The sequence below is a fragment of the Podarcis liolepis genome (genome assembly GCF_965112155.1).
Source record: "Podarcis liolepis genome assembly, chromosome: 8".
Classification (NCBI taxonomy): Eukaryota; Metazoa; Chordata; class Lepidosauria; order Squamata; family Lacertidae; genus Podarcis; species Podarcis liolepis.
The window spans coordinates 9,981,331-10,004,500 of record NC_139560.1 but is presented as its reverse complement, the minus strand read 5'-3'; the positions used below and the strand labels follow the sequence as shown (position 1 = coordinate 10,004,500).

The 23,170-nt window shown below is 45.2% G+C and overlaps 1 protein-coding gene across 4 annotated transcripts in view; it reads right to left on the bottom strand.

Moving 5' to 3' along the window:
* Positions 1-193: 193 nt before the first annotated feature.
* Positions 194-23,170, bottom strand: part of ZFAT (zinc finger and AT-hook domain containing) — a 91,993-nt gene continuing 69,016 nt past the window's right edge. For 3 of the 4 annotated variants that reach the window (XM_083516546.1, XM_083516549.1, XM_083516548.1), the window contains exons 12-16: positions 21,952-22,090; positions 14,930-15,048; positions 13,967-14,084; positions 12,064-12,194; positions 194-3,336 (exon numbers count right to left, since the gene is read on the bottom strand). In XM_083516546.1, coding sequence (XP_083372672.1) covers positions 3,094-3,336; positions 12,064-12,194; positions 13,967-14,084; positions 14,930-15,048; positions 21,952-22,090 — 750 coding nt within the window. In that variant the 3' untranslated portion in view covers positions 194-3,093. The remainder of the gene's footprint in view (positions 3,337-12,063; positions 12,195-13,966; positions 14,085-14,929; positions 15,049-21,951; positions 22,091-23,170) is intronic. The other variant, XM_083516547.1, reaches the window with a different exon arrangement.

Here is a 23,170-nt window from a genome sequence, read left to right as displayed (position 1 = left end):
ACCTAGAAGTGTTTGTGTATCTGATTCACAAATCACATAACCATTTACACCCTGAATAATTTGTGTGTACATACAGAATTTCAAAAGAAAAGTGCAGGAACAGGAGGAGACATTTTACATCTCAGGGTATCTGATTACGTATCTTCGTATCAAGCATCCTACTGGAGACAGGATAGCTAATTTTAAAAGGTCGTTTCTCTGTTTGGTGTGCATCCATTGTCTTTTTTATTTTTTATTATTATTATTTATTGGTTTTTCCAAATTATTGCAAATCCATCCAAATGTAATTTAATACAATTTCTTTTTAAAAAAAATAAAATCAGGTTTCCCACTCCTGTTACAAGCATATGTCCATCTCTTTGTCCTGTTGCTACATCATCTCTTCTTCCATATCTATTTCATCCTTATTTACTTCTTGTTGTCCGTTTTGTGTGCATCCATTGCCATGCCATTTAAACCATCGCTACTTTGCGGGATGTGACATAAAACCAAGTTTGGAGCCATAGGCAGCTGTAGCAGATGGACTTACAGCAGAAATGTGTAGGTTCGACTGAAGCTAGTATCTTCCCCACATGCAGTTTAGGAGACCGCACTGAATATACATAAATGCGATCCTTCAAAAGTGACGGGAGTTTTACATTTTCACCTTGTCTGATATTTATTTGAGGAACGGGGGTTTGAGATTACAAAAAAAAGAAAGATGAGAAAGAGTTCGGTCTCGCATTCTGGATGCCACCCCAAAATACAGTTTCTGTGAATGACAATACAAAGGATGCACTGGTGGAAAAAGGCAGGAGCTGTATAGCTGCTATATAGTCAGCCCGTTCCTGCGCTCTACCCCACAACCTGTCAGGCGGTAGAGGACCCCACCCCCACGGCAGGTTGCCAGGAATGGATAAGACAAAGAAAAGTCCTTGCCATCTGCTTTTTATTCAATATTCGCAGAGAGAGGCTTCGGAATGCAACCTCTTGGAATAATGGTGTTGTCCCATTTGAGTCTCCACCCACTTTGCCTCTCTCACTTCCTCAAGAGTCATCACTGTGGGTGCTGCAACATGCCCTCTGCCTTTGAGCTCTTTGCTCTCCTACTTTCAATGATCACCAGGTTCTGGGAGGCGGGATCTGGAATGCTTTCTAAAGACACTGTGTCCATCAACTGTCACCTCCCTGGTGCTTCTTCTTCCTCCTCTCCAATTCTGAACTGTCTTCTTCTTCCCTGGAAGGGTCAGGTTGGGGGAGGTGGTCTCCACCATTCCTCCTCTGCCCACTTCCTGACACAGCGCAAGGAATTGTCACTCTCACATGTCAGCTGTGAGATACCCAGTGAGATGTGACATTGTTCATGGAGCCCAGTGGATAGGTTCTCTGCTGAATGCACTGCCATGTAGTCCAAATCACAACCTGAACACGGGACATGAGATCAGAACACATAGGGCCAAATTAGATCCACTCCTCGAGGCCTACTGAAAAAACCCACATGGATAAGCTGGCATAGCCAACAGGGTGTCATCTAGAAGTTGTTAGGACTCCATTAGCTCTGGCCAGAGGAGGCTATGGTGAGGGATGATGGGAGTTGTAGTCCGAAATCATCCAGAGGGCACCACATTGGTTTCCCCTGAAATAAGAGTCTTTCTCCAAATTGCATGCCCTTTTCTCCACCAAGAGCAGAGTGTTTGAACCCTTACTTACAGCAAGAGATGCTTGCATCTCTACTTTGGGTGTTTCCTCATAGCAGATATCTATTTTATTATTTAAGGAGACAGAAAAAGAATAAGACTTCCATAGATCACCTGTGTCTAATCAATACAGAAGATTCAATGCAGCTCAAGGATGCAGAGTTAGTGCTTTTTGTTTTGGAGAAAATGCTCAACGTTTGCCAGGCTGGGAGAAATAGGATCCCAAAATATCATTCTATCACTGTGGCTTCCACAGATTTTTTGGCTTGGTATTACTTCTCAGTGCTTTAACATGGCATCCATTGTATATTATATGAGACATAACCCTGTAGCAGGTGTGTTAATCTAAAAAACTGTGCCCAAGCTATGATTTTTTAAAATATATATTTCTGAAGTTATTGCTATTGCTTGCAAAAAAAGGAAAGGGGGAGACAAGGAAATAATGCTTCACGGATAGAAAAAAAAGGAAGAAATCCACTATATATCTCCAATATACGTGTCCAAAATATGTCACAACCATAAAACACTTGCATTTCGGCAGGGACTGTGCATCTGAAAGACACCCTTAGAGGTGGGATCTTTTCACTCGCGTGTCAGATTAGATCCCATCCAAATAAAAATGTGGCATGCTCACTGGTACAGAGTCCCGGTTTAAAAGATTAAAAGATACAAGATAAAAGAGAACACATTTCTTCAGGTAATGATCTCGGGTCTTCAACAATTCACAGTGACAAAAAGAAGGAAAGCTGTCTTTGGGGAGGTTAAAATGCTGAACACCATTTAGAAAAACCGTTTAGAAAGGAGTACTGAAGAACAGCTGGCTCCGATTCACACCACCACATTTTCTGCATGTTGAGTGAACCCAACCCAATGGAGCCTGTTCTTCTGAATAGCTTCACTGCAGGGCCAGTTGCTTGGCAAGTCTTAAAATCTGAACTTTCCGGGCGGTTGCTAAAATGGTCCTTTTCCGTCTACAGTCTTCTTAAAGTGCATAACAGGCACGCATTTTAGCGTTTATCAAGTGCTGTCCGCTACCATTGACTCCTCTTGCTTTTTTTTTTTTTTTTGTTCACCTCTTGCTCTAGGAAAAGTATCTTTTATCCCAGAAGGTAGTGGTCGTGACCATCCATCTGCATGGATCTGTTTGCTGCGCCTTCAGGCGTTCCTTACGAGCAGGGAAGTAGCGCCATGTGAAAGGAAGCTGTGCATGGCTCAGTACGTACCAAAACATTTCCTGGCAAAAAGAAGAAGCCACCAGTCCAGTCAACAACCACATGCGCCATCTGCCAAAGACTAAACATATGAGAGTAGCAGCTGCGGGAGGTTCTGTTCTTGCCCAACATTAAATATACATTGGAAAACAAAGCATGTAGCAGTTGGGCGGTACCAGAAGGCTGGTCTCCCTTGGGAATTTTATCTAGATTTTCTGTCCAGGCTGCTCCTGCTCTTCCACCTGCTCCTCCACAGACTGCATGTCTTGCACATACACAATAAGTTCAGAGGCCTCTCCCCCCTGGGTGTAGACTGTCACTGTCCCGATCCCTTCCACCTCGTCGGAGGAGACGACCAAATGGTGCTGCTCGCCCAGCTCGACGGACGCTTGCTGCAATGTTTCCTGAATCATCACCGTGTGGTTGGCTGACTGCTCCTCTTCTGTCACCTGCGAGAAAAGGGGAGACGTTACAAAGGGTTTCTTTGGATGGAGGAGCTGCAATGTTGCTAAAACGAGAGCAAGGAAACCTAGGTGCGAATAAATGACCGAGCCTCGTATTTCATAAATTATTGGTACTAAAGGAGATTGCAGTATTTGCTTCAGTTACATAACAGATGAGCTCGTACAGCTGATGACCCACTAGGGAAGGGATGTGGGTCACTGGCAGAGCCCTGCTTTGCATGCAGAAAGTCCCAGGAATACTGAACTACTGAAAGACCGAATGGATGTGCATTCATAACCAAAATTTAAGGGTTTCAGTGCATGTACAGGCGTTTTATCGCTGGCAAGGGAACAGCAGAGCCGAGGCGATGACAGAGGAGTTTTGTTTCCTTACACACTTTCCCTTTGCTGAATTGCAGACCATGTGTTTAAGCAGTTGGTAGCCAATCTGTGCCACAAGGGGAATACAGGCACATTAGTGCATTGATATCCACTCAATGGACTAGAAGCAATTCCATACCGAGATGCATCTGAACAACAGTGTAGATTAGCCCAGCACCATGGCTCACTTGCCAGAAGGACTGGTCACCATTATCATCAATTTTTAATTCTGCCCACCCAAGGACCATATTATCCTCAGAAGGACCACAAGAAAGACCGAAGGAGAGAACATGTCTGATCCAAAGTCGCCTAATGAGGTTCATGGCTGAGGAAGGATCTGAAACAAAGTCACCAACACATTATCCACTGTGTTATTTGCACCATCTGGAGAAATAAGTACAATTCCAGGAAGACATTCATGCTGAAGTGAGTGTGTTTTAATAACCTGACACCTTCTGTTCCAGCAAATATTTATTCAGAGTGGTGGGCACTAAGTTGGTCAGCCTTGCAATGGTTATCTTTGCTGTGAGCCACTGTAGGGGGACAGCAGAGCATGTAATTTATGCAGAGGTTGGTCACCGTCGTTTGTTCTGTTGGAACTCTTTCTCTGCTCACCTCCTCCCATGGGGCAAGCTGGAGTTTTGCCCCCCCCCATGTGGTCTCCCAGACCAATGGCTACTTTCCCAAGGGGAGCAAAAATGAACTGCATTTAATCGACAGCACACAGGTTCAAACACGAAACATACTCCCTGGGTGTTTAAAAAAAAAGGGACAATTTTCTCTCAACAGACAATTTTGGATTAAAAACGAGTTAACTCGGAACATCTGAGCCCACTTTACTGTGGATTTTCATTCACAGATCTGAAATTGCCAATGCGCAGTATTTTAAAACGGAAAGTTGGGGGAAGGGATCACCTCTCCCCCAAATACAACTTGCAGAGTACCTGCAAACTATATCCACTTAATGCCCGTCAGGCCAGTAATGGAAATATCAGATGGCCCAAGGCTCCCTTCATTTCCAGCAAGTATGCTCTCTGAAATAATAATAGTAACAGCAATGAAGCATGAGCATGGGAGAGAGGTAAAACAAAAAGAAAGGGAGCCATCATCATTATTTTTTTTCCTGGAGGAAAGAAAAAATGCAATTGCGTTGTGCCAAAAGGTTTGTTATATGACGCAGCTGTGCTCAACAGAAGGACATTTTATGTGTACATTGATCAGTATATGCCAAGCTGGCTGCGCCATTTAATTGATTTAGGCTGGCTTCTTCTTTTGTTTGGAGAATGAATATACTTTATTCAGGTTTCGTTTCTGTTTAATTTCATTCGAAGGAGGAAAGACGACAACACAGGAGCTGGAGCTCTAGTGAAAAACCCCAACGCAACACCTCGCAGTGACAGGCGGCAACCGGTAAGCCATGCAGGCGAAGACACTCTATTGAAAACAACCATCCTTTACTCTTCCTTTGGATCCCCTGTTTCTAATAAGACTGTGAAACAGCACAGAGCCGGGAACTAGCTGGACCATGGGGGGAAAGAAAGGCATGTGGTAGGTAGCCCAAGTAAATAAAGATCATTGGGAGAAGAGGCAGAAGACACCAATCATTAACGTGTTAGCTTTGTGATAGGGCCAAGCTTAGCAGTCTCACTCAATTATTTATTTATTTATTTATTTATTTATTTCTACCCCGCCCATCTGGCTGGGTTTCCCCAGCCACTCTGGGCGGCTTCCAACATAAAACTAAAATACAATAAGCTATTAAACATTAAAAGCTTCCCTAAACAGGGCTGCCTTCAGATGTCTTCTAAAAGTGTGGTAGTTATTTTTCTCTTTGACATCTGATGGGAGGGCGTTCCACAGGGCGGGTGCCACTACCGAGAAGGCCCTCTGCCTGGTCCCCTGTAACTTGGCTTCTCGTAGTGAGGGAACCGCCAGAAGGCCCTCGGCACTGGACCTCAGTGTCCGGGCAGAATTATTATTATTATTATTATTATTATTATTATTATTATTATTATTATTATTATTATTTAAAAATTCTGTTGGTGCTGCTCTCCTGATGCATCACGGATAAAACTAGCTTGTTGTGCTGCCTCAACCCTGTCTCCAAACAAAGGGGGAACCGAGTTCTTGTTTTTCACTTACTGCTTGTGGGAAGGGGAATAACAGAACCCCAGAATTGCAGGGCTGGAAGGAATCACGAGCAGCATCTAGTTCAGGGGTCAGCAGGGGGTTGGTCCACCATCCCTCAGACCATGTGGTGGGCCGGACTATATATATATATATTTTTTGGGGGGCGGGTGAATGAATTCCTATGCCCCACAAATAACCCAGAGATGCATTTTAAATAAAAGCACACATTCTACTCATGTAAAAACACGCTGATTCCCAGACTGTGGACCGGATTGAGAAGGCGATTGGGCTGCATCTGGCCCCTGGGCCTTAGGTTGCCTACCCCTGATCTAGTCCAACTCCCTGCATTGCAAGAATCTTTTGCCCAATGTTGGGCTCGAACCCACGGCCCTGAGAATAAGGGTCTCGCGCTCTACCGACTGGGAAGGATGAGCTTGGGTTCAAATGGAACAGCAAGCCACGCTCCGGCTTATTTTGTGGCATGGCGGCAGCGGGGAACTTCAGGAACCTCTGAGCAGCATGCCTTAACTCGTTGGCCCCAAACCATCCTTTGTTTTAAGCTGCATTTTAATACAAAGTGCGGACATTAACAAGGATAGTAAAGGTAACCAGAATGTACCCTCAGGGTTGCCATATGTCCTCTTTTTCCAGGACACGTCCTCTTTTTCATGATGAGAGTCGCCGTAGAGATCCATAGTCAAAAGTCGGCAAATGTGTCCTCTATTTTGCTCTTCAAAATATGGCAACCCTAGAAGGTGCAACTGGGAGCAGGTTTCCCTGGCGCACCACTTGTAAGGAAAGTTGGGAGAGAAGTGTGTGTGTGTGTGTGTGTGTAGAGCAGTGTTTCCCAACCTTGGGCCTCCAGCTGTTTTTGAACTACAATTCCCATCATCCCTGACCACTGGTCTTGCTAGCTAGGGATGATGGGAGTTGTAGTCCAAAAACAGCTGGAGGCCCAAGGTTGGGAAACACTGGTGTAGAGGGAGAAAACCAGAGGATCAATGGGTCAATCAGAGGATCTCAGCTGGCTTCACGGAGTCTGTCAGCTGCCTACCAAGGTACTGGGCTATCCAAGGCGAGCATTAAGAACTGCACAGATTACACATATATAACAATTTATACTGCTGGATCTAGACAGGTAGCCAAATGAAAACATATACGGCCATTGAAATAGGTGCGCAAACCTCTATTTCACTGCTGTGTTTGGATCCAAAGAGATTTGTCACTGGTGATGGAATTTCAACGTCTTTTCAGATGGCAGGGGGAGGGGGCCGTTTAGTTTTCCAGGTGGTATCACAAAACAGGTTTGCAAACACCGCACACGTTTATTCCTAAGGCAACAAGCCTCGCTGCCCAGCATTCACCGAGACCTGCAAGCAAGTATATTGTAGCCGGAATGGGATTCGAAATTGGCTTTGTTTACGCTGAAAGCCGCACATAATTTTAAATGCATCTGAGATGCGCAAATAAATAACAAGGAGAGGAAGATAAATAAAAATGCCGCTGACGCGAAAGTGAAATGAAACTAGAATCTCATTTGGTGCAAGGGCGACAAACGGAATGCTTATTCAATTTTATATTCTCCTGAAATGAAAATGGCCAATAAAGAAAGTTAACAGCCTCTCTACCTGCCTTTATCCAGATGTTTTTCATTGGTTTTGTCATTCCAGGAAAAATGATTAACTGCTTTCACTTGTGGAGCTCCTTGGTCTTGTTCTCTCTCCCTCTCTCTCTCTCTCGGACATCTATCTATAATCCTCTTAGCATGACAAATTGCTGTGTTTTTCAGGTTGGCACACTTCATGTCAGCTCAGCACTTACATGCCCTCTGCTTAGGTCCTATTAGATTGATCTACTGGGGGAATCTTTCCCAAAATATTGCTTTTTTTTCTTTATCCCTCTAATAAGGGAATTAATGAGACAACAGCAGCTTCCAAGCCAACTAAACATTAGGAAGAACTTCCTGACAGTAAGAGCTGTTCAACAGTGGAATTTGCTACAAAGGAGTGTGGTGGAGTCTCCTTCTTTGGAGGTCTTTAAGCAGAGGCTTGACATCCATATGTCAGGAGTGCTCTGATGGTGTTTCCTGCTTGGCAGGGGGTTGGACTCGATGGCCCTTGTGGTCTCTTCCAACTCTATGATTCTATGATTCTATGGAGATACCCTTCCATATTTTTTTTCTGGCAGCACCTACATTCTTTTCAATTGCTACCTGAAGCATCCTCCTTGCTTACTGGCAAGAGCTTGATGCGCAATCTATTTGTATGTGACCACGCACACGCGTGGTGCTGGTTACCTGGAAGTGGTACCCAGAAACGGGAAGCACCCTGGAGATCCCACCTGGCTCGCAAGAAGTCCCACCCCAGAGCCCAAAGAGAACCTCAAGATGTGCTGTACAGTGGTACCTCGGGTTACAGAGGCTTCAGGTTACAGATGCTTTAGGTTACAGACTCCGCTAACCCAGAAATAATACCTCGGGTTAAGAACTTTGCTTCAGGATGAGAACAGAAATCATGCTCTAGTGGTGCGGTGGCAGCGGGAGGCCCCATTAGCTAAAGTGGTGCTTCAGCTTAAGAACAGCTTCAGGTTAAGAACAGACCTCCAGAACAAATTAAGTTCTTAACCTGAGGTACCACTGTATAGGGAAGTGAGGGGCACATGAGGCTCGTCCACCTGGGAAGGTAGCTCATCTAGGCTTTGCAGGATATCTTCAGGAGAAGGAAAGGCTAATCGTACACAAATCCAGAGTGGAGTCCCTAAGGTGGTTGGATGGCACCTGGTATGCCTCCTTCTGGCAACTTTGACCAAAATGGTCAAAGGCCTGGAAACGATGCCTTATGAGGAACAGCTAAGGGAGCTGGGCATGTTTAGCCTGGAGAAGAGGAGGTTAAGGGGTGATATGATAGCCATGTTCAAATATATAAAAGGATGTCACGTAGAGGAGCGAGAAAGGTTGCTTTCTGCTGCTCCAGAGAAGCGGACACGGAGCAATGGATCCAAACTACAAGAAAGAAGATTCCACCTAAACATTAGGAAGAACTTCCTGACAGTAAGAGCTGTTTGACAGTGGAATTTGCTGCCAAGGAGTGTGGTGGAGTCTCCTTCTTTGGAGGTCTTTAAGCAGAGGCTTGACAACCATATGTCAGGAGTGCTCTGATGGTGTTTCCTGCTTGGCAGGGGGTTGGACTCGATGGCCCTTGGGGTCTCTTCCAACTCTATGATTCTATGAACTCCTGCAGCCACGCTGGTGCCAAACGCATTGCTCTGCTTTCCTTTGGGCCACATCAGCCAGATCAAGAGGGGGACCTCCATACACACTGCCTAGGCTTGCACCCCGGGGAGGTCACTTCAGTGCTGCCAATGCAGCAGATTGACTTCACCCCTGGAGACACACTCCATTGGCTCTCAAGACCGATGAATGCCAAAAACTTTCAGTCTTTTCCCCCTGATAAAAAAAAAAAAATCAACAAGAAAGATGGTCCATCCTCTGGTTCATTTTAGGTGCCCCTGTATGCACGTTCTATAGCTCTAGGATGTATCTAATTTTTACATATGTCAATAATAATAATTTATTATTTGTACCCCGCCCATCTGGCTAGGTTTCCCCAGCCACTCTGGGCAGCTTCCAACAAAGAATGAAAATACATCAAAATGTCACACATTAAAAGCTTCCCTGAACAGGGCTGCCTTCAGATGTTTTCTAAATGTCAGGTAGTTGTTTATCTCTTTGACATCTGATGGGAGGGCGTTCCACAGGGCGGGCACCACTACCAAGAACGCCCTATGCCTGGTTCCCTGTAGCTTTGCTTCTCGCAGTGAGGGAACCGCCAGAAGGCCCTTGGCACTGGACCTCAGTGTCTGGGCAGAATGATGGGGGTGGAGACGCTCCTTCTGGTATACAGGTATATATGTCAAGATCTAGCATGGTTAATGATGATTTTACAATATGACACCTGAACGAAGCAGCCTCCTGTCTTCTGTGTTACATTTATGACATTGATTTAAAAATGTGTGATGGTGGAACCTGGACACTGTTTTTTGGTTTCTTACACATAGCCCCTTACGACTAGATGTACCTGCTCACGTTTCAACAACGTATTTCAGAAAGCTGGGGATCAAGCAACAAAGAATAGTTGGGGCGTTTATTTTGCTCAACTTAATTGAGATTCCACAGGGCTAGCCAATGAATTGTCCAAGTCCTCAGCTAGTTTGGTTGTCTCGGGCTGCCAAACCAATTCCCCGAATCATCACTTCTACTGAGCAGAGACACCCTGGGGGAAGCGGTGGAATACAAAGGAGACTACAAGGAAGAGGTGAGGAGTGGGAAGAAGCAGAAGCAGCCATGCAAATCTTGCAAATGGTTCTGGCCCACTTGAAACCCTGTACCATTACTGCTCAGTTATTAAAGTGTAAAAGGTAAAGGACTGCTGGACGGTTAAGTTCGACTATGGGGTACGGCACTCATCTCGCTTCAGGCTGAGGGAGCCAGCCTTTGTACGTGGCAGCTTTTCTGGGTCATGTGGGCATCATGACTAAACTGCTTCTGGCACAACGGGACACCGTAATGAATGCCAGAGTGCACAGAAATGCTGTTTACCTTCCCGCCGCAGTGGTACCTATTTATCTACTTGCACTGGTGTGCTTTCGAACTGCTAGGCTTACAGTGTGAGGTAGGCCAGTCACCCCAACTCTTTGAAAAGGGGAGCCTCGTGCTGCTTGCAGTGGCTGCTAGAACTGGTGCCCCAGCCAACACAAGCAATATACAATGAGCACTGCCAAAGGTGAGGAAGAGAATAAGAGGAAGATCATGCCAAGAGTATTTAGAGTGTAGCTGTCATCTGTCACAGAATCAATGCTTGTTGCTCAGCAGTTGGACTGAAACTGAAGGGGCTGGGGGGGGGGGAGAGATCACACTACACCGTGGCTCTGAGGTGCCACAGGATTATGGCTCAGGCCTTTCAGCAATCCTTGAGCTTTATACTAGTCTAGCTTCTCAATATTTGATAAGGACTCCCTGGAATATGGATCCCCCCTCTTGATCTTCTGCATATATACATATATTTGCTTTATCATATGCTTCTATCCCTTTTTTTTAAAACACAAAAATGATTAGCATGATGCCACCAACACAAAGATTCGAAACAAAGGAAGTCATTCAGAAATTAACACAAGAATTTATCTCACAAGGTGTCTACATAGAATAAAAGCTAACAGTATATAACAAGGACTCAATGCCTTATGCAAGTATCTGAAAACATACAATTTTATTGAAATGTGTTATTAGCAAACCACGATCTTAAGGTTCTTTATGAATAATGAAAGCCCTCATTATAAAAAGGGGATGAGAAGGAAACCTCATACTTCCATTAGAAAGCCATTTTTTTTCTTCTTGACTCTAACAAAATCCTACAGATCAAATAAGTCCCCAGAAGAACCTCTGCAACCTCACTGCTTCCAATAGCTTGCAGATTGCTACCTCATTACAGGATAAAGCTCAGAAGTGGAACAGAATGCAGGTCAATTTTCTCAACTCTCTTGCCTAGAGGCCAATTTAAACAGCCACTTTCACCACAATGTGGAAACCTATCTCTGGAAGCAATGTAGCTACTCTGAACCAAGCAAGCCAGGAGGCAAATGGCACATGGTTTCATGAGACTGCAATCACCTCAGTTTTCTTGTGGGGGATTGCAAGTTTGAGAGTGCGGCCCCGTGTCAAAATCACTCCTGTACATAAGACTGCCAAAATGTGTGTGAGAGAACGATGCTCCAAGCTTTCCCCCACCTGCAACATGCAAGGACTTTGAATGCAGCGAATACCTCCATCCTGACCTGGAACCGTCCTGGGAAAAGATTGCATGCTCACACGAGCTGCCAGTTGCTTAATGCATTAACATAATAGGCTTGCAATAAGTATTTTGATGTCATCTATCGAAACCAGCCCTTTATCTCCCCACAACTTTATATACAGGAATAATGAAGTTGATTACATTCGGTTTCAGGCAGAGAATTCACACATTCTGTAATGCCAAATCCAGAAACAAATGTGGTTCAAGGTGGTGCTGCAAGGACGGCCCAGTATTGAGCTGTCTAGCTAAACAAATGTGGTCTCAAATAGCTTATAAATATTAACTGTTTATTTGCATACAACAAATAGCCAGAAGTATCACTCCTTCTGTCTAATGCACGCACACACACACACAGAGGAAAGGAAAATGTTTTGACCTGTTTCACGACAGTAACAGTTCCTGGGGCCATGGCAACGACAGAGGCGACAGCAGCTGCGTCGTGGGGCTCCGAGCCCAACTCTATGATCTGTTGCAGGATGTTCACAGCCGTGGGGTCAAGTCGTCCCCCTAATCGGAGAGAATGTCAATATGAGACAATATGAGACGGCATTAACAGTAACACAAACTTGCCAATTTTCTGTTCAAACTCATCTCCTTTTGCTTATGTTTCTGCCGCTGCACATCCCGCCATGCCATTGCAGCGAGAACTTACCCCGCTCACCCCTTGTTCAAATCCCTCTTCACATTCTTCCCTAGTTCCTTACAGAATCCTGTCTTCTCCCCTCACCATGCTTAGAAGCAAGCCCCGCTGGTGGCACCGAGTTTGCTTTGGAGGAATAAGAGCTTACGCCCTAATAAACTGGTCAGTCTCCAAGGTGTCAAGAGTCTCTTTTGCTCCATTTACCTTTGGTGACCTCAGTAAGTTGTCAAATCCGATTGAACGGGCTGCACTGCTATCACCTGACGGCATTGGGCCCAAACCTGGCAGCTATAGGCTGACATCGCCTGAAGCGAGCTTTTGTCTGCCCCCCCCAACCCCACCTTACCCTCTTCACCAGGCATTAGTGGGGTTCGGACTGCTCTGCTAGTTTCTTTTCAATGTTAGAACAGAAGCAACCCGCTTCTGTGCTGTCCCCAACTGCTTCAAGTCTTTGCAGGATTTGGGAAGAAGCTGTGCTGGTGGCATCAGGTCGCAGCCAATATGCGTTTCTTTCCCAGAGTCGCTTCGGACTTGGCAATTTTGATGAAACAAAACAATATGCTCGCTAGTGAAGCCACTTTTGTTGACAGCGTGATGCTGGTGTAATACTGGAGCAGGAAGTATCAGTTCACATGCCATAGAATCATAGATTCATAGAGTTGGAAGAGACCCCAAGGGCCATCGAGTCCAACCCCCTGCCAAGCAGGAAACACCATCAGAGCACTCCTGACATATGGTTGTCAAGCCTCTGCTTAAAGACCTCCAAAGTAGGAGACTCCACCACACTCCTTGGCAGCAAATTCCACTGTCAAACAGCTCTTATTGTCAGGAAGTTCTTCCTAATGTTTAGGTGGAATCTTCTTTCTTGTAGTTTGGATCCATTGCTCCGTGTCCACTTCTCTGGAGCAGCAGAAAACAACCTTTCTCCCTCCTCTATGTGACATCCTTTTATATATTTGAACATGGCTATCATATCACCCCTTAACCTCCTCTTCTCCAGGCTAAACATGCCCAGCTCCCTTAGCCGTTCCTCATAAGGCATCGTTTCCAGGCCTTTGACCATTTTGGTTGCCCTCCTCTGGACACGTTCCAGTTTGTCAGTGTCCTTCTTGAACTGTGGTGCCCAGAACTGGACACAGTACTCCAGGTGAGGTCTGACCAGAGCAGAATACAGTGGCACTATTACTTCCCTTGATCTAGATGCTATACTCCTATTGATGCAGCCCAGAATTGCATTGGCTTTTTTAGCTGCCGCGTCACACTGTTGGCTCATGTCAAGTTTGTGGTCAACCAAGACTCCTAGATCCTTTTCACATGTACTGCTCTTGACCATGAATCTCTCTGGGTGGCTCTAGGTTAGCTACTCTTTCTTGTTGTTACTCTCAGACCTACATTTCCAACTCGTACTGTTTTTAGGGAAGCTTTTAATATTTTTAGGGAAGCTTTTTTAATATTTCATGAATTACTGTATTTTAATATTTTTCTGGAAGCCGCCCAGAGTGGCTGGGGAAATAATAATAATTATTATTATTACCACGCAAGGATTACTGAGCTAATGTACGGGGACTTGTTTTGAACGCTCAGCATTTATACATTGCTTTTGCGAAACATTCATTTCTCCTTAAAGAGAATGTTTTACCATTCTCCGAGGTATATCGCAGGTCCTGTAGAGCAGCAACTGCGGCCTGAGTTCCTTGCATATCTTCACCTTCCGTGATATGGAGATACTGCGTTTCTTCAGGAATTTCTGCTTTGGTCTGCAAAAAGAGCCAGTGATCGGTGATCAAAGGGAATTAGCTGGCAGAAGCACATCACAAAGATGCCAAACAGCTATTGCAGTGTGTAAGTATCGACGAGGGACAAGGGACGCGGGTAGTGCTGTGGTCTAAACCACAGAGCCTGGGACTTGCCGATCAGAAGGTCAGCAGTTCGGATTCCCATGACAGGGTGAGCTCCCGTTGCTTGGTCCCAGCTCCTGCCAACCTAGCAGTTCAAAAGCACGTCAAAGTGCAAGTAGATAAATAGGTACTGCTCCGGTGGGAAGGGAAACGGCGTTTCCGTGCGCTGCTCTGGTTTCTCCAGAAGCAGCTTAGTCATGCTGGCCACATGACCCGGAAAAACTGACTGTGGACAAACGTCTGCTCCCTTGGCCAGTAAAATGAGATGAGCACCGCAACCCCAGTGTCGTTCGCGACTGCACTTAACTGTCAGGGGTCCTTTACCTTTACCTTTAAAGGGCAATGGGGAAAAAAGGATCCTTTTGCCAGATAGCATACATCTCTGCATGCCCACGCAAGAGGCAGTGCATTTTTTTCATCGCATAAGGCAGCTTATGTCGTCGTATTCTCATTTGATTCCAATTACCGTATTTTTCGCTCTATAACACGCACCCGACCATAACACACATGTAGTTTTTAGAGGAGGAAAATCCATAGGCATGCCACCCGTAGGCATTCCCTCCATAACACGCACAGACATTTCCCCTTACTTTTTAGGAGGAAAAAAGTGAGTGTTATGGTGCAAAAAATACGGTACATCCCCCACCTTGACCCTTCTAGAGAAACCCGCTATTTCAGGGCCAGCTGCCACTGCTTGGCTTTACCTCCCACTTTGTCTCCCCATCATACTCGACCAATCTGAGTCTATGTTTGTTCTTGAGGTGTCTGTTGAATTCCCACTTTGTACCATACACGAAGTTGCAAACTGGACACTTAATACCACCTGAAGGAAAAGAAAAAAAGAAAGGGGGGGGGGAGAACAAGATAATCTTCATCAGCACAATCTTTGCCTCTCGTTGATAAATTAAGCCATAAGTATGCCAGTAAGAAATCAGCACGCCAGGTTACCAGGTTGCAACTTTATCAAGTTTAATAGATGATTGCTTTCCAATTTGCACAAAGCAAATTTTACGCACCTTTAAACGGCAATGCATTGTCAGTTATATAACTACTATGTTTTTACTACCGATGTTGAAAATACTTTTGGGTTTTTTGTTTTCTGGCAGCAGAGTATTTCACGTGAATTCTGCATGCGCACACCCACACGCAAATTGTTTTGCTAATTTTTAACTAGAAACACGAAAAATGAATCTACTACACACAGAGTTAAGAATTCGTTTTTAATCTATTTCCTATTTCCGTGCTCAAAATCTCTGGCAATTTGGACATACTAAAAAATAAATAAATTGTTCCTTGATTTTATTTATTTTTTGTCCTGATTCAGAAGAAGCCCTGAAATCTTGCCGAGGTGGGAGGATGCACGGCATGGTGGGAAATGTTACTTTGCACTGAGCAGCAGAACAAAACATAGCCTTGAGTTATGGATGCTTGAGGAATTCCTTATTTGTGAATTCTGATACAGACACACCTGACCCACTCGTCTCAACCTACAGTGATTTGGGGGCACAGTAACCATTCAGACTTTGCATTTTTTTCTGATTTTGAAGTGCAGTTTTTTTTTAACTATATCTCTTGAAATGTGCATGCGATGTCTATTTTAGGATCAATTACATTTAGAAATGGGCATTTGATTATTATGCAGATTTTAAAAAGAAATGCAGCAGTGGCCACTGATCCATTCATCCCTATTCTAAGGTAACTCTCCTTTTTAAATAAATAAATCACAAAATCTTATGGTATCTTACTGGAACAGCACAGTGAAATGGTCATTTGCAGCAAGCACTGATCAACAATGAAGGTGAAAAACCTGGGAAACAGTTCCAGAGCTGTTTTGTAGGACCCTGGGCATGGGGTGAGGGGACAAGGAACATACCGAAGAAGACTCAATACTGAAAAAGAGATATCAGAAATAAGAGCCTTTTCTGTTTCTCTGCTATCCTGTCCCCCACTGTTAAGGGCTAATAATCACACCAGTGATACAGCCGCTGGCTCACTGTGAAATTGGCTCAGCATGTGGGAGCTGCCATGACACGTCTTGTGATCTTTCCTGTGATCCTGATTGGATGAGGGATAACTATCGCATATATAAATGGTGTCTCTACATCCCAACTCCACACGCTTTCGTGCAGTGGCAAGCCACCCTAATCTCGCAGCGGTATGTTGGAGAATTTGCCACTGGCACATTGTTTATCGGTTGCAGAAATGTATTTGCGCCAAACGTTTTCCATCTCCAAGCCAAACTCGGGACTTCGTCAACGTGGCGGAATGGAATAATTTCCTCTATTTCATTTCATAAAACCTCATTAAAGTGAGGTTCATTTGCTGACATTTATTAGTCTTCAAGGATTTCCTAAGTCCTGCCTATTATTATCTTTAACCGCTTTAGACAATGCAGGCTGCTTGATTTTATGCTAAACTGGAATAGCTTCTCTGTCAAATGTGTTAATATGCAACATTGCACGGCTCCCTAGTAAAGTACCTTTGGCACAGGATAGGAGAACGATACCATCAGTTACCAAATCTGAAATGAAATATTCATTTCGTATCACCCTCTTAATAAAAACTCAATTAGATGCAAGACCTTCCTCTATTTCTTTTAAATTAAAATTACTGTAACAATAACACCCTGCTAATTAAAATGGGCACCTTTGTCACTGCGACTTTAATTAAGGAACAACAAATGGAAGCATCCAGTTGAGCCAGTAGCAGAAAACTGTGCGACAGCTAATTGACACCGCAGCTAAAGAAAATTAATTTCCATCCAATTCATTAAATACTTTGGCAATACAGAGAGGGGGAAAGGTCACTGAATGACATACCTTATCTGCTTTTGACACCCGTGCATGTAGTCAAATCATATTGGAGTATTTCATATTTCTGAAATGCCAAAGGAGCAATTCCACTGTTGGCCTCCCCACCATCCCTCTGGACACTCTCTCTCTCTCTCTCTCTCTCTCTATTAATGCACTAACTGGTCGCTTGGATGTGACATTTACTTTCTATATTGCATTAATAAGGGGTCACAAAATGAAAAGAAGTCGCAGATAACAAGCAGCCAGAAAACCCCCGAGGATCTGTGTGCTACTGATAGTATGGGAAAACGCTCATTTTGGAAGGCTTCCTATCTGCAGCTTCCCACGGCGAACCTCCTTTGGCTTCTTACAGTCCTTGAGTTTAAGCTACAGCATCAGGACACCCATAGGGAAAGTTACAGGAAAACACTTCCATTAAGTACTTTTCTTACTAGAACTCTACGTGCAACTGCATGCCCTGGGCTATTTCCTTATCAATGGTTACAGCTCCAGATCCTTACAGTTTGCCTTTTAAAAATGCAGGAAAGTTTCAGCAACAAAATAATTAATAGGTTTAGCTTCACTGGGCAAATCTGCCTGAAGTTTACAACCTATATTCTGGACACAGTACCTTCTTTTTGGTGACAGGGAGGCCATGTGGTTGGCTGTCTTTGAAGGGTATTTTAGAGATAGCTGGGATGCCCAGGCCCTGTTGTTAGCTCATTTTATCTACAATTATACTGGTCTCCTGTCATGGTGTGGCTGGATGCAGAGGAGTTGGGGGCCCCTACCCAGCTGGGGAACCCCCAAGGGAATCCCCAGGGGAAGAGGATACAGAGCCAGGGGGTCGGTGGTGGAATGGCGATGAGTGGTCAGAGGGAGCAGACTGGGAGGAGGAAGGGTCGCAAGCAGAAGAGGTGACAGGGTTTGGTGAGCAGGAAGAGGCTGTGGCAGAGGGCAATTCAGTCTCAGAGGCAGAAGTGGAGGCTGGGAGGGAGGCCCGGAGACAGAGAGGCAGGCTGCTGAAGAAGTAAGGGAGTCTCCCCCTCCTGCCGAGACCAGCTCCCTCTCCCCTGGTCTCATATAATGTGCAGAGAAGTGAGGAGGGCAGAACAGAGGCAGGTTGTGCACAAATGCAATTCGTGACTGCTTGGGAAATACCTAGGAGAGGAGGAGACTTGGGAAGTGGTGGGAAGGCAGAGGCCTTCAGTCCGTGCAAATGCCTTCTTGGAGCAAGACCAACTGGGGAGAGGTTGCTGGGATCACTAGGCCTGCGCTGTTTAGGTTTCTTGCCTAAAGATTTATGGAAGTGAGAGCTGGACCATCAAGATGGCTGATCGCCAAAGAATTGATGCTTTTGAATTCTGGTGCTGGAGGAGACTCTAGAGAGTCCCATGGACTGCAAGAAGATCAAACCCATCCATTCTGAAGGAAATCAGCCCTGAGTGCTCATTGGAAGGACAGATCCTGAAGCTGAGGCTCCAATACTTTGGCCACCTCATGAGAAGAGAAGACTCCCTGGAAAAGACCCTGATGTTGGGAAAGACTGAGGGCACAAGGAGAAGGGGACAACAGAGGATGAGATGGTTGGACAGTGTTCCCGAAGCTACCAGTATGAGTTTGACCAAACTGCGGGAGGCAGCGGAAGGCAGGAGTGCCTGGCGTGCTCTGGTCCATGGGGTCACGAAGAGTTGGACACGACTAAACAACAACAATAAAGATTTAACTGCACTAACACCGAGGGGTCCCCCCCCCCTTTTTGATTGCTGACCTGCGCTTGCCTCCAGCTCCTAACATTTCCTTTCTCTTTAACTTCTAAAACAAGTTAATCTGGCTACTGTATACAGTGGTACCTCGGGTTACATATGCTTCAGGTTACAGACTCTGCTAACCCAGAAATAGTGCTTCAGGTTATGAACTTTGCTTCAGGATGAGAACAGAAATTGTGCTCCGGCAGGGTGGCAGCAGCAGGAGGCCCCACTAGCTAAAGTGGTGCTTCAGGTTAAGAACAGTTTCAGGTTAAGTACGGACCTCCAGAACGAATTAAGTACTTAACCCGAGGTGTATCATTAACATTTGTGTATCATGGGGGGGGGGGACGTACAGTAAATCCAGCATGAATTCTGAAGGCATAAGATACGTTCCGGGCTTCCTGTGCAGACCCCCATTTCCTAATGCAAAGTCATGAAGGTTCATGAAGTGGAAACTCCTCCCCATTCCATCAAATGTATGCTTGGCCCTGTTTCTATACTTGCATTCTTGGCCGCTGTTGCACAAATACGTTTGTCCATGGAAAAACAAACATGGCTGCCCACACACCTGATGATTCACATGCCAACAGGGATAGGAAGCAGCCTTATTCCAGGCCGGACCATCAGTCCATTAGCTCAGTACTGTCTACAATGACAGACAGTGGCTCTTGAGGTTTCAGGTGGCAGATAACAGGAAATGGATCCGGGGCCATTGGAATGCAATGCACATGCTTTTCAATGGATGTGCAGCCCTCCTTCAAAGTCCATGCTGCAATAAATGCATTTGTTTCTAAGGTACTGCAGACCTCTATCTTCATTGCGGTTTGGAGGACTCAAAGAAACTAACATCTGGGTGCACTCATTGCGATGCTTTTGTCCAGGGGTCGGCAAGGCTTACGGGGCATGGGCAAAATCACTACCATGGAGATCCTCTGTGGGCCGGTACGGTGAAGTGCGATGCCGGAAATCCCGTCTGTGCATGTCCACGGGGCCGGAAATCGCTTCTGGGCATGCCCAGACGTCGAAAATCATGCCTGTGCAGAAGCGATTTCCGGCGTCTGGGCATGCGCAGAAGCAATTTCTGAAGCCGCAGAAGAGAGTCCCTGTGCAGCACTGGTTTAGCGCGGTGAGCGGGGATTCGCCGAGCGGGTGGCTGGGTTCAGGGGTGGCTTGTGGGCCAGTTAAACTGCCTCTGTGGGCTGCTTCCAGCCCATGGGCCTTAGGGTGCCGACTCCTGCTTTTGTCCTCCAGTTCCCATATTTGCAACAGTGGAAGGGGGAAGGCAGACAGCATTTATTCTGAATGCATTTGGCTTGTGTCACTGTTTCTGTGTTGTTGGAACATGGGTTAGCACTTCCAATAAATGTGAATTCTTTGCAGACATTTTTTTTTAAACAGCTAAGAAAGAAGAAAAGAATAATTTGGAAATGCTTTTTAGAAATGTCACGCTTGGGAGAATGATGTTTTATTCATTATCTAGAGCGGCCGTGTTAGTCTGGCATCTATTCTACTGTAAAAAAAAAAAGCGAATTTTGAAATCCCTGCAAGATGCTTTTTAAGGAGGGGGAAAGTTCTGCATTTTTTTGTTCAATATGGGGATAAACACTTGGGAAACCATCAAAAATAAAACAAGGGAGTCAACTTCCACAAACAGCTCAGCATCTCCCAACAAAAGGCAATCAAATTTGGCTTCCTTTTAATTCCCCACTTGCAGTAGCGTTACACGCTTTTCAATGTCCTGAATCCTTGAATATATTTCATACTTAAGAAGCTACTGGACTGGGCTATCAGATTTCCAACTGCACAGCAGCAAAATGTCCCTTAAGAGTGGAGCGTGCACATCTCTTGAAGTTGCATCCAGATACTATGTTGTTCGGCAAAACCCGTTTTTAATTAGATAGGGCCCGGAGTAGTGAAAGGAGTCCTCTCGAATTCCTCTCCCTCCCTGCTTCCTCTTTTATCTTCCGAGGCTCTAGTGAAAATCAAAACAACAACCAAAAAACCTCATATAGCAGGAAGGATTGAAAAATGCTCAGGCACCTACTCTGATGCTCAGCTAGTTATTTGGAAGTGAGCTGATGCAGTGGAACTGAGAAATGTATGCAGGAAGCAAGTACAAGAGAAGAATGCTTTGCGGGAGGAACGCTAAGCGTTTAACCAAGTAGGATTTGACCCACAGGCCGGTTTCACAAGTGACGCAGAGAAGAACTGGCTAGGTCAAGAATGTAAGAAGATGGTCTGCTGAATCAGGCCAAAGGCTCATCTCTAGGTCAGCTTCCCGTTCCCCGCAGTGAGAATATCCTGAAGCAATGAGCAGAACGTTAGGTTTGCTTGCTCCATGAGATGCAGTCCATCAAATCAAAGCTGTCATCCTGTGAAGCTGTTTCCGCAGAAACCAACAGGAGTTCCATGGGGTGTGTCTGACCATGTCCATCTGTGGACAGAGAGCTACTGAATCCAGGGGATTCTTCTGCGAGATGAAAGTGGGGTGCAGACTGATTTTTGCAGATCTCCCCTTTCTCCTGCTGTCCCCTGCACTGTTCCAAAATGTCCCCTGCCTCTCTTGAGCTGGTGAAGGGCGGGCGAGGGAGGAGAGCTGCAGAGGGAAGGGAGAATCAGCAAAAATGGCCTCCCCCCCATTCTCTAATAACAAATGCCTTCTGCTGAGCCAGAGACTGGTGGACAAGGAGGGACACAACTGAATACAACCCCAGGTAAATATATTCAGGATTGGAGGTGCCAACTCTGATCACAGCTGCACAGAAATGTAAAAAAAAAAAAAAGGCAGCATGTAACTGGGGAAAAAACAACCTTTTCTCAAATACAGCAACAGCTTTCTTCCTTTAAAAGTGCCTTTGGCTTCATTCCCATTAAGAAAGAGCCAAGAACGCGTTCTGTAGGAATTTAAACCTGGGCCGATCCACAAGAGAATGCTGGCTTCCCTCCAGCTTTCATTCATGTGGATTTTCAATTCGTACACAAGGTTTGCTACAGGTTTTTTCTTTCAGGGAAGTGATGACAGTGCCTCACACACAAACACAAACACACACACACAAAATCCCATCACTGTCCACCACTGAAAAGCTAAGCCTGCCACAGCATACTCTCTGCAAAAGAAATTTAATTGTGTCTTAATTCAAAGGAGTAATTTTTGTGCGACGGTTTCAAAATAAGACAGGTCACCTTGCTGGAGAAGGGCTTCAGCGGCAAGCTCTCCAGAGCCAGCATTAACATACTCTTCGTTGGGATGCTTCCTGTTATAATGTCTCTTCAGAGAACCAGATATGTTGCAGGAATAATGGCAGTGTGCACACCGGAAAGGCTGAGGAGAAAGGAAATGAATTAGCCATATCTGTTTCCTGTCTTCAGAACTTTACAGAAGACCTACGCTTCTGGCTTAAGAAACAGCAAGATTCAAATCTATCTCAATACGTACGTTAGCAAGCTAATTTGTTCCATTAGGTAACGCTTCCAGAGCAACACATGGAAGCCAATGCCTTAGCAATGCCTTATCTCCAACTGTATTACATTTTTATGCCTTGCAAAGTTTCACAATAAGGCAGAAATTCAATGGCACCGAACAGCTCCGCAAAGTATTTATGTGTCGTGGCTGCTGAGTCCTGGTCTCCTCCATAAAAAGATGGATTGGCAAAGCAAGGTAGCATCACTCACTCTGAAGTTGCAAAAAAACCACCCACAACTGCAGAATTTCCAGCTACTCAATAAATTACACTGCATTAAAATTAATGCCCTGTACTAATTTAGTGACATGCTTCTCCAGGCAGACAGGAGGAACACAGAGCTGATGCCTCATTCAGAAATGACTAGCAAAAGAAACTGATGTGGAGGAGAAGATGCAAAGGCTGTGCACAACTCTGCACATATAAATTGCAATTATCCCAAGTGGACATTCAGTGGAATTCCTCAGCCTCATGCACAAGAGTGTGGCGCAAGGGCAGAACATCTGCTCAGCATTCAGGCTTTCTGCTCCCTATGTCCACGTCCCTCGTGATGAAAAAATGTAAGACAAACACCCTCCATCCCTGTTTTGCATGTGACTGGGACAGGCAAATGAGCAAACAAACATGGCCGCCCCGGTTGCATCTTCTCTGGCCCTCCCTAGAGCAGTGGTGCGATCTTCACTGAGGTAGCATGTCCTCTAATTGGCTGGTGGACCGTTTCCTCTGTATGTTTGGTTGACTGTCTCCCTGCGATGAACAAGGCCTGAAGTAAGGAAGACGAGACCTCTCTGTTCCCGTCTCCTCAAATTATACACTATTTTTGTACAGTTTCTTGTTCTCCAGACTTTCTTCTCCAGACTCTGTCTGCACTATTTCAGTGACTTTCCTGGCAATGCTGAGGAGAAGTCAGTGACAATGGGAAGAGAACAATGCAATATGGT